The 17,826-nt window shown below is 37.1% G+C and overlaps 1 protein-coding gene across 2 annotated transcripts in view; it reads right to left on the bottom strand.

Annotated features, from left to right (window-relative positions):
* ssbp2a (single stranded DNA binding protein 2a) overlaps window positions 1-17,826 on the bottom strand; it is a 33,573-nt gene that overhangs the window by 3,095 nt on the left and 12,652 nt on the right. Inside the window, exons 3-11 of one of the 2 annotated variants that reach the window (XM_084413901.1) lie at window positions 17,220-17,281; window positions 16,185-16,269; window positions 2,379-2,450; window positions 1,029-1,088; window positions 876-936; window positions 558-625; window positions 395-462; window positions 220-268; window positions 97-132 (exon numbers count right to left, since the gene is read on the bottom strand). In XM_084413901.1, coding sequence (XP_084270027.1) covers window positions 97-132; window positions 220-268; window positions 395-462; window positions 558-625; window positions 876-936; window positions 1,029-1,088; window positions 2,379-2,450; window positions 16,185-16,269; window positions 17,220-17,281 — 561 coding nt within the window. The remainder of the gene's footprint in view (window positions 1-96; window positions 133-219; window positions 269-394; window positions 463-557; window positions 626-875; window positions 937-1,028; window positions 1,089-2,378; window positions 2,451-16,184; window positions 16,270-17,219; window positions 17,282-17,826) is intronic. The other variant, XM_084413902.1, reaches the window with a different exon arrangement.

Here is a 17,826-nt window from a genome sequence, read left to right as displayed (position 1 = left end):
ATTCTGCTTATTCACATGACCAGAATGTGTTACCCAAAGTGTATCTCAGACAAGGTACTGTACCAGAGAATCCTTAGACAGCTTTACATTACCTACCGAATAACTGCCTGGAGACCCAGATGAATAAGGGATCTGCAGGGAGAAAGAACATGTACTGGTATTTATATTGTTTAGGATGCAAGACTTCTGATCAATTATCATGCCATGTTGAGAACTAACCGAATTGTTATTTGGAGGATTGGGCCATGGTCTTCCTCCTGCAGGACCCCTTTACACAACGGCATACAAATATATAGTTTTATACAATTTATACAGTACAACAATAGGGATTCTGACTTAATGATTGCTGAAGTATTTAGGGAATGATGATGAACTGTGATCTGAATACAATTACATGTTAATCCCAGGCATTCCGGGTCCCAATATGGCATTTAGGGGAGGTCTCATCCCACCACCATAGTTCTGGAACATCAATTATACCCAATAATGCATTATAATACACTCAAGTTTGTGAACATGCTTACACACCTTTACCTAATTTTCCATGGATAACTCACCTGTGGTCCAATAGGAACCATTCCTCGAGGGGTCATCCGCTGCATAGGCCCACTCATGTTGGGATGGCCTTGCAAATGGGCAAATTACGCAAAGAGGTTGCTTCATATACGCCAATAGTTTTATGTATTATTATGGCTGTTTAGGGACTCTACAGACTTTTTTCACAATTTCTATAATTATAGAAAGAAATCTGGCAATTGTTGAATGGATTTAAATAATAACATTTGATAGCTGCACACACATTCAAATTAGTATTTCATAAAAACACAAAGTAGAAGTGTTGACTTGATCATAAGAGTTGTTAGTATTTTAAATACCTGGCTGTCTGGTAGGATCCATCCCACTGGGAAGGAGAGGCTGGTTCCCAGGCCCCAAAGCCTGTTCAAAACCATTCAGATTGAAGTGTCAGGCATTATAATGCGAGGAACGAAAACCTAGTTCCCGAAAGCAGAATATATGAGTGAAAATACCTGATTGGGTATTCTGAGAGAGCCTCTGGGCCCACCTGGGTATCGAGGAGACAGAAACTGCTGAGGAAACACAAGGACAGAGAACAATTGATCAATTCAATTTTCAAGAACCTGAACACAAATCCTTCATGGTTCACCCTGCAGGCAAACCAGAGCAACGGGCACTATAAATCACACCACCAGATGGCAACACTGCATTTCTATTTTAAATCTGTTATTTAGTCTTACAGATGTTTAACTTCAATGCTGATGTCAAATCTGTGTGGGTTAAACTTTATCATCAACATATATGGCTTCAATTTATCCCTCAATGCAAATCAGCAAAAGCATGTAAACAGTAATGCAATTAGAAGTCAATTGAGTGATTGTACAGCATCTCTTTCCAAGTCAAAAACGAGCCTATTTGCTTTTTAAATGCATATTCTTGGTCTTATTATGAATGACTCATTGATGCTCATTATTCTATTTAGGCATTATTTTACCCAACTCACATTCAGGTTTGGCGCCATTCTGGAAAATAACACCAAATCCCAATGAACATATATCCTGTTTTACTTGTAAATACATCAAACAATGGATGTCAAATGGCTTGCAAACAGCATTTCACATTGACTTCAAAATGAAAAAGTACTGTTTCAACAGATGTGTAGTAAACAATGCTATATTTGTGATGTCCAAAGCAGATATCTCAGAGGGTTGGTTAAGATAAAACCAGATCAAACTGAGTGAGTTTGAGAGGAGAACTGAAAAAAGGATTGTTAGAGCTGGATTCTTCTGGAATCTGAGCGATTGTCAATACACATCAGGCAGGACAGCAGCTCTCAGACTGCGTGCCGACAGTTAATCGATGTACGTTCTGGTGCATTTTAACTGACGTACACACAGCCCAGTGTTTATGCGCTCGAAATCCTCCTTCAGAAATACCACATTATAACAGATAATTAAACAAATAATTGAAAAGACACACATTTTCTCTTTCCAATTAAAAAAATCAAAGTGTGGAAATGTTTGCATAATCTGCTGTTATAGACATCCACATATAGTTTTCTTGGCCTGAATAAATATTTAATGGCCCATTCACTATAATCTCTCCTGACTCAGCACTGTCTCCCCGGCTCAACTGTCAATCACAGAGGAAGAAATGAATTTCTTTTTATACAGTATTCCACACCTCCATTATCTGAATGAAATTTTTTTTACATGCTGTTTGTTTATTGTGGTATAATCCTGTTTCAGACTGTCTTCCAATGGCCTTTATTAATAAGATATTTCAAAATAATGAAGGTAAGCACAAAAAGATGCAAATCAGAAGTGTCTCAGTGCAAAACTTTTAATACAGTATGTGTGTACCTGGAAAAATCCCGGGGGCAAAGGCATACCGTCCCCAGGAGGACTTCCAATCACCGGACTCTGTGTTGCACTCTACAGGACACACACACACAAAACACAAAACTCAGTTGAAATACCCACACATAAATGACACAGGAAGACTGAGGAAGAGGAGTAGGATTTCACATGTAACGTATCATTTTGAGAATAACATACTCTATAAATAACCTGAAAATGTATGGATTCTTTGAAGAGCCAGTGCAATAAACAAGCAGCAAAAAATTTTTTTTCAGCATTGGTGCTGTACAATATTTACAGTTCTTTTCTTATTAGACAAGTTACTGTACACTTCAAAATCAGATACAAAAGTCACAGCATAAAAAATATTTTGAAGAATGTTACAATTACCAACATTCATAAGCAAATCATGATAGATTTCTTTAAATTATTTTTGGGTGAACTATCCCTATTAGCCTGTAGTTTTAAAACCTCACATCTGATATCACGTGCTCCAGCACTGACACGCTCACGCACACAAACCTAAGAGTTGAACAATGGGAGGAAATATGAAACAGTGGGAAGACATAGACACTGAGAAGTTGCACCTCCTGGCAAACACATTTTGTCCACTGAATAATTAAAAGCACTAGTGTTGGTGTACTACAGTTTCACTGGCAGTTTAGACTTTCTACTCACTGGAAATGGAACAGAAACAACTGCTTTTCCCTGTTTGCCACTAAATACAATGATGGCTGTTACCTCAACATATCAACTGCCCAGCAGTAATTACAGTAGGATGAAAATGACCAGGAATGTGTCTGGGTCTTACTGTATTTCATCCCGTTTTTTGGGGGGGAAAATTATGACTCTGCACATTTTCATATTTATATTATTCACTGAAAAGTATCTTTATATGATGGTAGTATTAAAAAAAAAAAGCCTTTATGCTTTATGCCTTAATACAAAATAATAGGTATGTTTACAACAGAGGAATGTTGTGTAGTCCCTACCAGCCGTTTGTTGTAGTCCTTAAAAAGCAATTTCTTTAAAAGAAAATATCTCCCTTTGCTTTGAACTTTGAGCGTTGTAACTTTGCAGATGTTGTTCATGCTCAAACAGCAACATTACACACTAACTAAAGTTAAAAAAGTGAAATCATAATCAACCACCCCTTTAAATAAACCCTTTTTGTTATTTAAAGGAGAACTCCGGTCAATTTTAACATTGAGCTCATTTTTTTTGTACATTTGGAGTGCTGTCAATACAGAGAACAACGACAAAAATCGGTGTTGCCTACACCGAGTTATTCTATTTTTAAAATTTGCACCCTATTGACTTCAATGGGGCAAGTAGTAAGCCTGCTTTTTAGCCTCTTAACATCCTTTAAGTGTCATTACAAGTGCACAGAAAATGTGAGTGATTCCTTCCGAGTGAACACGAGTGGATCTGACTGCAGTAGATGTTAGAGATATTAATAAAAATGAAGTTAATTCAGCCAGCGCTCATTCCTTTGTTTACATCCTGTTTTCGGTGGAAGGCCATAGTAATCGATTGTCGAGTTCACGCGCGTGATCATAGGTAACTAAGCAACAGTGGAGACTCAGACTGTCAGCCCAGCCGATGACGGTGCTGTGTGGTGTTCTGAGAATATCAGATCTGATGGATAGTTCATCCGAATCAGATGTTGAACACACAGAGGAACTCGACAATCGATTACTATGGCCTTCCACCGAAAACAGGATGTAAACAAAGGTATGAGCGCTGGCTGAATTAACTTCATTTTTATTAATATCTCTAACATCTACTGCAGTCAGATCCACCCGTGTTCACTCGGAAGGAATCACTCACATTTTCTGTGCACTTGTAATGACACTTAAAGGATGTTAAGAGGCTAAAAAGCAGGCTTACTACTTGCCCCATTGAAGTCAATAGGGTGCAAATTTTAAAAATAGAATAACTCGGTGTAGGAAACACCGATTTTTGTCGTTGTTCTCTGTACTGACAGCACTCCAAATGTACAAAAAAATTAGCTCAATGTTAAAATTGACCGGAGTTCTCCTTTATTTAAGATCTTTTTGCATCTGATGATGCCATCATCATCCTCTGGACTAAACCGTGACAATTAGTATACAAGTGCAATTCAATTTCTTTGTTTATTTTCTCACTTCTTACTTGGTGAAAGAAACAGTTGTACTATACACATGGCCGACATGTTCCAGATTCTTAAGGTTTAAGCCTGCAGTACATTTCCATATTTATTAGATTTGCTCCTTCTGTCTGCAATAAGGAGGCTGCATGCATGTGTGTGTGTGTGTGTGTGTGTGTGTGTGTGTGTGTGTGTGTGTGTGTGTGTGTGTGTGTGTGTGTGTGTGTGTGTGTGTGTGTGTGTGTGTGTGTGTGTGTGTGTGTGTGTGTGTGTGTGTGTGTGTGTGTGTGTGTGCGTGCGTGTGCGTGTGCGTGTGTGAGAGAGATTCCTTCAGTGGCTGGCTGGGTAGAGAGACTCATTTCTCTACTCATTAGAGAAACGTGGGTAGAATTGTAAGTCCCCTTGTCTAGACTTTCTCATCAGCTGCATCAGGACAACATCCCTAGTCCTCACACTCAGAGAGAGAAATAAATCTACTCAGCTCAAATTAGAGAAACAAAAAACATTTGATCCAGGTTATAAGACCTGTTACACAGAGGATGAAAGGGATAAAGCAAAACTAGAATTCTACAATGAAACAAACAAAAGAGGGCTGTATATGTAACTAACTAACCAAACAATCCAAAGTTAAAGGGATGGTTTGGAGTAATTTCAACCAAGGGTCCTTTGCACCATGACATCGAGCCAAACACCCCCCCAGAAGCTTTTATTCCCTTGGTCAAACATTATTAAAGTTAGAGCTTATTTAGAGATATCAGCCGATCCAAGGATGTATCTAGTAAATTACCCCACTAATAATGCCCAGAATGGTACCAAACTTATACAGTAGTACAAATAGGTTCCGTACTCATAAAAAGAGGCATTGGAAAGTTTGTAAGTACATCATGAGTTTATTTAAATAACACTTGCCTGACGGCTTATGCTACCGCTAACCCGGACGTCAAGATCACTTCCGTGATTTGAGAAAAGCCCGTAAAAGTCCTTTGTAAAACTCACAAGTGTAAATAAAGGCCCTTGCACACTGAGTCTGAAATTTGCATCCGAAATTTCACTAGCTTTTCCCTTAAGGTCCTTGCACACTAAGTCCGAAATTTTCACATGCGTTTTTTCGTAATCGTGATTCGGTGGCTCTGAATTGTCAAAACGCCATTCAAAATGCTTGCAGAAAATCGAACCTGATCCAAAAAATTTTATGACGGACGAAAGTTTCAGAGGCACACTGCAAGCGTGATTGACATAACGTGAGGTCGTATTTATTTTTTAAAGTACGAAAATTTCGGATGCGAATTTCAGAATTTCAGTGTGCAAGGGCCTTTATTTACACTTGTGAGTTTTGCAAAGGACTTTTACGGGCTTTTCTCAAATCACGGAAGTGACCTCGACGTCCGGGTTAGCGGTAGCATAAGCCGTCAGGCAAGTGTTATTTAAATAAACTCCTGATGCACTTACAAACTTTCCAATGGCTCGTTTTATGAGTACAGAACCTATTTGTACTACTGTAGAAGTTTGGTTCCATTCTGGGCATTATTAGTGGGGTAATTTACTAGATACATCCTTGGATCCATTAACGCCTGCACTAAGCCATTCGGCTGATATCTCTAAATAAGCTCTAACTTTAATAATGTTCGACCAAGGGAAAAAAAGCCTGTCTGGGGGGGTGTTTGGCTCGAGGTCATGGTGCAAAGGACCCTAGGTTGATTTTACTCCGAACCATACCTTTAACTTGAGAGAGATTGATATTGAAATATATCAAAATACAAAAACATCAAATTCACAAACTGAAATTCATCCTAAATAAAGCAAAATTTATAAATAAGGAAATTAAATTTAATCAAATAACAATGTCTATTCGCTATAGTGTCTGTCCTCTTTTGCTCTAATTCTCACATCTGTTATTTTAAGCATGTGACTTGTTACATAAGCTCCACTGAGAGACAACAGAGATACATTATAGTGACAGTTGGACCTGAGCCATGTGTATAGGATGGGAAGAGTAAGCCAGCTGAGAATACAGACAGACCAATATAATAACAGGATATATCTCAATAATACCGACAGGAAGAAAGTCTCTAGTCCTCTATTAATCTCTCTTTCGCCCCCTTCATCCATTCATCCCCTGTCATGCCGACACTTCCTGTTGAAACCCAAAATTGGATGTGGATTTATTGTAGAAAATAAAATGTATAATTTCCATCATGTCCTTAATAGAATTCGGCACTTTTGCGGTTTGTGCCATTTTACTGACTGTGTCTGTTGTGATTAGTGGTGAGTTTTTTCAATGACTCCATTTACATTGTTGCGCCATTATAGTTTGCAACAAGTGACTGTCCTTATAAACAACTCATTGAGTCATTTATTCAACCGATTCAATCAAGAACCCTCATTCATTCAGTGGCCTAACTAAATAGGTGCTGCATCCAAAATCGCATACTTCCCTACTATATATTAGGTGAAAAATAGTATGTGACAAAAGAAGTGGTGTCTGAATTCACAGTACTCATAGAACAGTGTACACGGATGACCTAATACTTCTGGGAAGATTCTGAAGTGTGCATACGATGGACACTTTACTATCCCATGAGGACACAAAAGAGGATTTGTGAATGGTAGTGAAGCAACGCAACTGACGCTGGTAGGTTACCAGCTCAGAGATGCGCTCGCTTAACTTTACTCAAGCTACTGTAGTAAACGCTGCACAATGGTATCGCTCTTTACAACGTCACACATAATGGCAATTAATATGATTAGCCTTTAGCTTGACTATGTAATCAAACAGCTAATAATGTGTTGCTAATATTACACAAACCATGTTTCCGTTCACCATCTCAGTCTGCCTTCTAAAAACCAGCATCCTTAGAAACGCTTTGAACATCATAGAACGTCAGTGGAGAAAGGCATATAGTTCATCATAATATCGTAATAAAACATCATATACATAATTCACCTGCTATATTGCTAACAGTAACAAAGTACATTTACATTATATCAATCTGGCGTTGGATTCTGACATCAATCTGATTTTCATTTTCAACATTGGGTTTGGTCTTCTAAATGCGAATTTTGTCATTGTTTTGAAGCACACTAGCTTATAGATGACAGTGAGGCTAACATATTCATACTGAAAGCCAAACAACTTTAAATAGGGCACTATTTGAGAGATCAGCCATTTGGGTGTCCGAAACCATTGTGGACGTTATTGAGTGCACTTATTCAATCTCACATTCAATCCCACTACTGGAACTGTGTTCTAGAAATAAACTTGATATTGAAATGAGGGTAGGTAAGCAGGCATAGATTCAGAGGCATAAGCTACTGTAAGTATTACATACGACAACAATAAAATAATGCATTGACATTTACTTTTTACTTTTGATACTGAAGTACTTTTAAAAACAAGTACTTCTGTACTTTTACTTAAGTACAAATCGGTCTTTACAACTTTTACTTGTAACGGAGTAATATTTGACCAGTAGTATCTGTACTTTCACTCAAGTAAGGAAGTTGTGTACTTTGTCCACCTCTGATTTTTTATATCAACAGAAAAATATACCAGGATAACCTGGCTTCTCGAGACTCCCCTGCTTGCAGTTAATAATATGCTAAAGCCCACCCGCATACTGGCGTGATTTGTTACAAGGTAGTTTGTGACGCAAGAAACACCAGAGATTTCATTTTTGAGAGTGTCTTTGGTTCACTGCAGTTTTAAGGAAAACATACTCAGCAATGGTGTTGACTTGTCAATTTGCACATGGTTTGTCTTAAAGCATATTAAAACACAACATAGACTTTCACAAATTGATTTTCACCTTAAGTAATTACTTATTCAAAATAAGGACCTACTCAAGAGAGCATGTTATTTATGACGCAGCCACCGATTGTCTTTATGAGTGAGCCATTGAATCTTTCACTCAACCAATTCGTTCATCAACACTGATTCATTCAGGAATGCAACTGCTTCCTTGGAGGCTCAACATTTGATTCTGCTGTGGCTTTGTGACTATTTTAAATGCTGGAGCAAAAACAAAGTATCTGGAAACCTTGTGTCTTACGTCTAGCACATGATACGAGTTCTAAAAATGTGGAGCTCAAGTTAAAATAAGTTCAGCATTTAACGTCACCGTGAAATCAACTGTGCCCTCATAATCTTTAATCAAAGTCCTCCTCCCTCTTGCAACAACATCTCTACTCTGATGACACGTTTACGGCGCAAGGGCAGGACAACCTGTTACCCACATGAGATCAGAGCAATAGCAAACCACAATGAACCAAAACAGAATCAAGCCCCACTCAATATTTTTTCCTGTTCAAGAAGCCGTTTCACTCAGATATACGTCACGATAGGGAGGAAAAGATGATCCCAACTTCCGTATCATGATGACTTTAAAAACACGGTTTTCACATTCCACTGCCCTGCGTTTTGCATTTTTATAAACGACCGCTTAAGGAACAACATTAGAATGGTTACTTAGAAAACGTGTGTATAATGGATGGAGCCAGAAGCCTCCTGGGTAATGATGCAGTCCTATACCCACCAGACAACCTTTCCCATAATATCTGCAGTCTAATCTAATGCAGTGATGAGGTCATCCTCACCACATCTCCTCTCCTGCTGTCTCTCTCTCTCTCTCTGCTGGAAACATTCTCTGCTTTACAGATGGCAGACTTTAACCAACCGGTGTGTTTACTTCTGTGTGTGTAAGGGGGTTACTTCAGGACAACAGTGTTTTCAATTAACCCGCAATGAACAACCCTGCCCAGCTGCTAACTCACTCCACCCTGAGTCCACTTCTCTACCTCTGGAACACGGCCAACCAGACATTACAGGAACGTCTGAGAATAGTGTGTGCGATCTGTGTGTGCATACCAATTCAGTTGTGTGTAAAAGTACCCTGGCTCATATTATGCATCAGAACATACTGAGATTAAATACACAATAATGATAAAAGGATTCACCCCATCATGCCAATCACCTTTCACACTGGCCCAGACAACACAGTGAGACATATGGAGAACATGTAAAAGTTTTTTTGTTTTGTTTTTGAGAAAATAGCCTGTCAATTGTCAATGTCCTGTTAGCAGGGCACTTGGCATGCTTTTTTTTAGACTAGGAACGTTTATTATTTCTCAGCATATCTTGATAATGATATGATATATTATGTAATCTTGAATAATATTGTTTAAATAAATATTTTGTTTTTAGATTCTTTTATTGAGTACTTACTCACAATATTATTCTAAATATAACCTTATCATCATCATCATCATCATCCATAAGAAGTGATAATTCTCATTTCTGTCAAGCTAAAATGTGTTAAATAGCTTCAAAAACATGGAAGGAAAAATAGACCACTAAGCCATGCTTGTCAGATATTATTAGAACAATGAATTAAGAAAGTCATTGATTGAACTGCACATTTTAAAGTGAAAATCTAAATCTAAATCTAGAGCACCCCAATTTTCTTTGGCAAGAGATAACCGTTTAAGATAAACAAAGATAAAAAAGCACATGTAGGCTATACTATTCAGTGTAGCAGCAATAATCCAAGCTTGAACGTGGATACACTGTGTGAAATATCCCTCTCCATTCAGGGGTGAAAATCTTCATTAACATGCTTGAATAGGCTGCATAATATTATAAGCTATTTCATGCTGTCGTGCTTCCCCTTTTCCTCTCATGTTTAATTTGCTGCTGTTTGTGTTCTACTCTGTGCGAACACAAAGAAAATGAAAGTGCAGATGAGACTAGCCCTAAGCCAGGCAGGAGAAAAATCACTAGGGAATATGAAGGATGCGAATGTAAAGACAATATGTTAAAAGCTTATCAGAACTTGACACAGAATTTGCTCAGGATTTGCTGATTTATTAAATGGTGCTGATTAATCAAACGGCTTGTAGTTTTAGCTACAAACTACAGTACATATCTACAAATTTCTTTATATATTCAGTATTTAATAGAGCACCCCCTGACTGTCAGGAACATCACAGTGTGATTTTAGTAGTGGATAATATTGCATTTCTATACAACAGCTTTGCTGAATAAAGGGGGGGGGGGGGGGGGGGAGTAAATAAAAACACCCTATAGCATCATATTACATTTATGTTTTATTATATTCAATCCCAATCAAAATGAGTTGTTCCTCATGCCACCATGTATTTTCAGTTTCCAGGCTGACAGTAAAATATCTAGTTCAGTCATGAATCTGAACGCAGGCTGATAGGTCCTTCACATGCAATCTGCAAGCTATCACATCATTACCGCATGGCGCAAGCTGATTGGCCTCTGCTGATCCTGCAGCCAATAAGATTGCTTGCTCAACATTTAAATAGCCTAGTTCATCGTTTTCTGTAAGCTAGTCCTGCAGCATGCTAAAGAGTAGGGCTGAACGATTAATCGAAATCGAATCGCAACCGCGATTCGAAACTTTCTACTAGGCTGCGATCTGGATGAATTTTGAAAAATATGCCGCGAGTCTGTCCTAATGAAATAATAAAAATACATTTCTCAAATGACAACAATCATTATGATTATAATTTTTAGCAAAACAATGATCAATTTAACCATTATGCAGCACTGACAAAAAGTAGATTAAAGTGCTCAGACTAAAACTTGACTAAACAAAAACAGGAGACGGTTGACTAAATCTTATAAAAACTAAAAAGTACATTTGACAGGACTAAGACTAAATAAAAATAAAAAACATAGCTGACAAAATGAACACTAATTGAAAGGCACACTGCATCTGCTAGCTAGACTACAATGTAGTGGAATAGTCTACAGTTAAAGGCATGTTGTACTCCTTTAATTTAGAGTGTGTGCTGCACACTATTGAGAATATTGAGATGAAGCTTGACTTAACATCGCAATATCTCTCAGATTGCAAGAAAATCGCACAGCCCTACTACAGAGTTCTTCTAGAACCCTCCACCTCCCCCAGCTCCACCTGCCTAGATCTGCTATGGGATTTATGTATGTCTATCAGTGATGCGCGGGTTGATCCGAAATGAGCGGGTGCCTGCGGTCACCCGCGGTTACGAGTCATCCAAAAATATTTTTTATGATATTCGGGTCGCAGTCGGTCGGGTCGTTTGAAATAAAGATGTCAATTAAACCTTTGTAATTTATATATTACTAGACACTATTTTCAATGAAATACATAGGTCTACACTTTATTGGCTGAATAACTGGCAAGAAGTACGATGACGCACGAGCTCAGTCTGCAGGTAGAGATGGAGGCGGCAAGAGAAAAGGTGAAGACTGGGGAGTGGAAGCTGTGGGAGTGTGGGAGACATTTGCCGAAATAATGAAAGATGATGACCAAAGTGCTGGTTTTGTCATGTGTACTTCTTGCGATGCTATTTACACATTTGATAGCCACAAAACTGGCACGACCAACCAGGCACGGCGCCAGGATTTCAGTTTTGGATAAGCCAGACCAATTGTGGGTGGGCCTTAAATTAAAAACGTTAAATAAAAAAATAAAAAACGTTATCCAATCACTGCTTAACTTAATAAAAAAAATATTGACTAATATAGCTGTTATTATCTGTGCGTGCGTATACATAATATAGATTTGAATAGCTTGATGCTCTTTAAATATTTTGTTGCATTGTTAAAAGTTTCGGTGCATAGGACAGACCTATCCTTGATCGCTCTCCATGGTTCTGACCAAAGAAGGTCAAGGTCAAGGTCAAGGTCAAATTTATTTATAAAGCACATTTCCAAGCAGTCATTACTGCCACAAAGTGCTGTACAGAAATTCATACCAAACATAAAAACATACTAATTAATCAAAGAGAGCAATTACATAGGCAAAATGTCCCAATAATAATAAAGAAGAGCGCTTTGGAATCTCCATTACGCATTGGGCTGCATTTTCCGAAAATATTGTCTATTAGCGCGCTACGAAGACTCTTAAGGCATAACTTAACTAAAGGTAGACTACCACTAATGTATAGGCTATCATTGCTAGGCGTCTTCATCATCCACTCGCGAGGCAGAGCTGCTGAGAGGCAGAGGCGCTGGCGCCCTCCTAGCAACGGCGCTGTTTTTGGTAAAACATGATTTTGACGACGTTTTGTTTTATTGAAAACTCTTTTTAAAAGATTTTCGTTTTGTATAAATTGTATCTTAATTTTGATCAATGTTTTATCAATCAATTGTCTACTTTTAAACGAAAATATTCAAACCAAAATAAATAGGCTACTCTCTGATTATGTAATCCAAATGAAATGTGCATTTCTCTCTGGCGTTCATGGCGAGTCCGAATTGTCAACTTCATCTTTGCAGCGACACAGAAAACACCAGTTTATTACTAAAAAATTAAATGTCTCCTTGATAATTTAGACACATTCATAATCATTACTTTAACCGGTTCTTTGTGGCAAGCTTTATGCGTGCGGTCATAACGCTTATTATCCATAGGCTATAGCCTATTTAAGTAGGCTAATTAAATTAATATAAAGGGGCGATTTGTCCACGAATGGCTTAAATGAACAACTACTAGTCGACTAGAAAAAAAAAAAAAAAAAAAAGTCGGAGGTAGCCCTTATTCCACATATTTTCGAACCAGCAGGCCATTCTGGGTTGAGCGAGCGACCCTGCGGAATGAGTGAGCGGAGCGGAATAGGTTCAGCTCTCCGCTCACGAGCTCGGAACAAACCCGAACCTCACTGTCTGCTGAACTTGCACAGAAACATCAAAATAGACATAGCCAGCTTTTAAAAATTGTTGTTAAAACTAAACATTTAGACTATTTACAAATTATGAGCTTATTGACGATTTTTTATAATTCTTGACAAAATTAGAATAGCCTAGGCTATATTCTTTTTTTTTTCCCAACGACGCAACGAAGAGCATTTACTACTTTTAAAAAATGCGGGTCAGGAAGCGGGTCGGGTACAATATTTTCTTTTTCTTTTTTTTGCGGTCCGAGTTGCGGGCGGGTTAGTTTAAAACGTCGGTCGGGTGCGGGTTGTTTATACATTGACCCGCGCATCACTGATGTCTATTAATGCAGCAGCAGCGTAGCTGATCTGTTACTTATGATCTGCTATTCAGGCTATGAGATGAATGGCATGAATGGACACAACTGTTGCATAAGTGATTAACCAGAATATGTTGTAAGTATTAAAACATGGTTTAGTAGTTTACTTCACTTTGTGTACTTAGCCTAAACAGTCTGACCTCTCATCACTAACGGTTGTATAAATGTATTACGATTTGATTTACTCGACTGAGAAGAACATTGAGATCATTTAAAGTCAAAAAAGGATGCTGGTTTTTAAAATATATTTAAGCACTGGCAACAATGAATATCAATGATCAGTCACCACCAGACTGAAGATTCAGCTTCATGTTATATTTAACGATATGTAATGCAATGATACAATTGTGTGTCATCTCATCTATTCGAAAACTATCTGTATGACTATTTGAATTGGATTTATTTATTTATTTAATATGTTTACTATTCCACTACGACAGGTGACCCACTCTGAGCAACTGAGGGAAAAGTGTACACATGCAAAGTGTAGCCCTATTCGGTCAAAATAACAGAGTTTCAGGCTTCATTCAATCTGTGTAAAACGACAGAAAGGCAACAGAGTACCAGTCATTGTCTGCCTTCTTTTTTCTTTTTTTTAAACAATGTGGGAGAGTGGGTAAAAATAGAGTGCGTTTATGATTGCCAGGGAAATGGAATGTCCTCGTTTAGGCAGGAGAGAATAATCTGAAAAGCACTTAAAGCACAGCAGTAATATTTCTATGCTAAAAATGGCAGTTAAACAATGGAAATCAATGCGGGTTGAGTCACTGGATCGTTCATCAGGATTTAGTTACTTTACATTTTGGACTTGTATATTAAGTGAGAATATGACAATTTGTGTTATGTAAAATCATTACTGTTGTATTGCTAAAAAGCACATAAATATAGAGACCACAATTTTGCTAAAAAAATAATACATTTTTTTTAAAATATATTAATAAATGTAAATGATGCAAGTATAATAATAAAAAAATAATTAAATAAAGTGTGTTCATATTAAATAAAGAAATAAAATTTAATTTATTTATCTCTCATCCATTCATCCATCTATCTAATATATGTATGTATATATATATACAGTATATACGTTACTAAGGTTTACTGTACTGCCCTCCACAGTCACAGTGTGTATCAGTGCATTTCACAAAAAGTTAAATTTTGACAGTACTCTCTGCAGATGTTCATTTACTTTTTTTGTAAGCTGTTTTTGATTGTGGTATACAGCAAAAAAATTCGAGTCATAACTCTTTATTATTTAGTTGTAAGTTATAAGAGCGGCTTTGTATGTTAATAATTATTCAGAATATGCGTAAGTCCACAAGCATGATTTTTGTATGAGAGCTGCTGGTACATAATTCTATATTTTTGAACGAAAGCTGTTTGTGATTTTGCTACAGCAAAATAATTATTTGTTTTTTTTTTGTCTGAAGGATTATATTGCTCATTGCACATAACAGAAAGATGTTGGTTAAAATTATATTATTAAATGCTAGAGATTCAGAATATGCTGAAGTTTGTATTCATTTACTACAAGTATGCTAATAGTACAAGCACACATTTATTTTCCTGTTGGTTCTTTGCTATGTTGGGACATATGCTGGCAAATGTAACCTTACAGTTGACTTGCCAAATCACTTCCATTTGTTTATTAATAAAATTAATATAGGAAGTATTGGAAGTAAATTCTTTATGGGTCATTATAAATACTTTGCTTTAAAAGTACCAAGTAGTCAAAAAAAAAAAAAAGATGCATCGATAATCGTTTTAGCAGTGCAGCCCTCTGAATCGTAATCGAATCGCATCGTACGGTGCCTAGAGATTCCCACCTCTAATATATATATATGTATATGTTAATTAAGATGAAATCACTTCTGGAAATATGTCTAATGTAGCCATGACTCATTTTAGAGGATTATATGATTTAATGACGTGTTTATCAATTCATGCATGACTGAGGATCAGTGTGGCACTTCACATGATTGACACATGAACTAAAAGTGGAGGCTCTTCCTGTAATGAGCCGTGGCTGGTCAGTAGTTAATCTTGATGATTCTGGTCCTGAAGTCAATATAATTTGTGTTAGATAAACAAGCACCTGACTTGTAATTGGAGTCAGTGTTAGCGGTATTAGAGGAACAATGAGGTTATTATGCTCATTTTGAAATAACCCAAATGGGTCATTATTTCTTATAGACAAGCCTTTAATCTAATCACACTTCATATTTTTCTCTATTGCTATCTCTATTTCTCTCTTTCACACTCAGAACAGAGGTCAAGATGTCCTCCTCCCTCTAGCCAAGATGACCGCAAATGTATGACATCATTGCAAATGCCTCCAGCACGGACCACCAATTTATCATCCTTCCCGCTTTTCATTCCCCTCCTGCTCTCCTTACCTCTCCTTCTATGAGCTGTACACTCACTCACAATTATCCTGCAAGGCTTCTCAGGGACCAGCTCTAAATCACTCAGTGCTGTTCTAATAGGTCAGTGGATTCCTACTGGTTTTGTTTACAGTTCAAAACAGTGAAATGTATTAATTGGTTTATTAGTGGTTAGCAGCAGCAGCCAATAAAACCGTGGTAACAGCACAACATCCTGTTAATCCTCATTGCAGGTGAATGCATTTATACTCACATAGTCATGAAAAGCTTTGGCTTCACTTGAGTGTTCACATGATTCTCTCCTCTCAGAGGCAGCACAGTAGAGGTCCCAGAAAACACTGCGACAAAAGATGCACAATATAATATAAAAAGACTAATACTGCAGTGTGAGAATGAATCACTATCCTCAGTTAATTAAAGCTCTATTTGGACAGGACTAGGTTTCCCTGAGGAAATGTTTGTTTCACAGATGTACTTTGAGATTTTTTTTATCCTGTCAGAATTAAATATGTCTGTTTTCTTGCACAACATTGCATAAATTACAAAGCATATACTGTTCAGCTAACTTGGGGATCGAATTTGAAATTGAATTGATTATTGGTGAGAATGTCTGTGATTTACACTACCATTCAAAACTTTGGGATCAGTAAGATTTTTATTTGAAACTTGGCATCTTGGCATTTGAAAGGAATTAGTATGTTTATTCAGTAAGGATGAATTAAATTGATCAAAATTGACAGTAAAGACATTTATAACGTTACAAAAGATTTCAAGTAAATGCTGTTCTTTTGAACTTTCTTTTCAATAAAGAATCATGGAAAAAAATTAAGCACACCACAACACTGAACATTGATAATAATAACATTGATAATATTATCATTTTCAACATTGAGAAAGAAATATTTCTTTATCACCATATCTAACCATTCTATCACCATTCATAGTAAGTAAAAGTAAAATGAAAAATACAACTTATGTCAAGTACTGAGAATTAAAACATTAAAGAGAGTCTTATCACAAACTACACTACCTTAATTAATTCCCTTAATTAATATATTGTATACTTAAATTTTTTTTTTTTTTTTTAAATGGGTTTCGTGTTGCACACATCCAGACAACATGATCTCCATAATCCCCACATCCATATATAAACACTCCACCTCAGTATCAACTAGAGATCCCATGAAATTACAGACGTTCATATTCTAATAATTATAACTCAAACGTATTTTAGAACACTAATCCCATTCACATAGTGCTAAAGAAATCTGATAGCAGATATTCTTACCACCACCATGAGTGCAAGAACCCTGGCGGCTCTCCTAATGTTATATTCTTCTCCCATCGGATCTGCCGAGTTAAACAGAGAACAAAGGAAGAGTTATAAAGATTCAGTGACAAGTTGACCTGTGCTCCCTTTGTGATTTAAACATAATCAAAGGCAAATTCTGCCATGGAGAGCTGAACTCGGAGTCAAACATGGTGCCTAGAATAAATCTGAGGGATAAAACTGTAGCTTGGCATCTGTTTGAAACAGTCTCAGTGTGACTCAGTCATTATTCAATTCAGTTAACCAACTGACACTTCGCTAAGCTCCATCCTCCTTGGTTGTTAACTTGGAAGGAATTGGACATTTTCAAAGAAGTGACAATGTTTTTTTATTATACTGTTGTATCATTTCTGGAAAATAGTGTTTAATTGTTTAAATAATACTATTCAAGCACACAGGACTTCCACAGATTTAGAAAAAGAGCAAAAACTTGTCTGAAAACATGGCGAATGACAACAGTTGCTAAGGTAGGACTGGTCAGTAACAGGCTGGATTTGGCGAAGGTCAGTTATCAAGCCATTAAAGCCTAAAGTATACTTTGGTTTTTACATGTATGCAAGGGTAT

The sequence above is a fragment of the Rutilus rutilus genome (assembly GCF_951802725.1).
Source record: "Rutilus rutilus genome assembly, chromosome: 7".
Taxonomy (NCBI): Eukaryota; Metazoa; Chordata; class Actinopteri; order Cypriniformes; family Leuciscidae; genus Rutilus; species Rutilus rutilus.
Note: the sequence above shows the minus strand (reverse complement) of the source record. Positions and strands in the feature narration are given on the sequence as shown.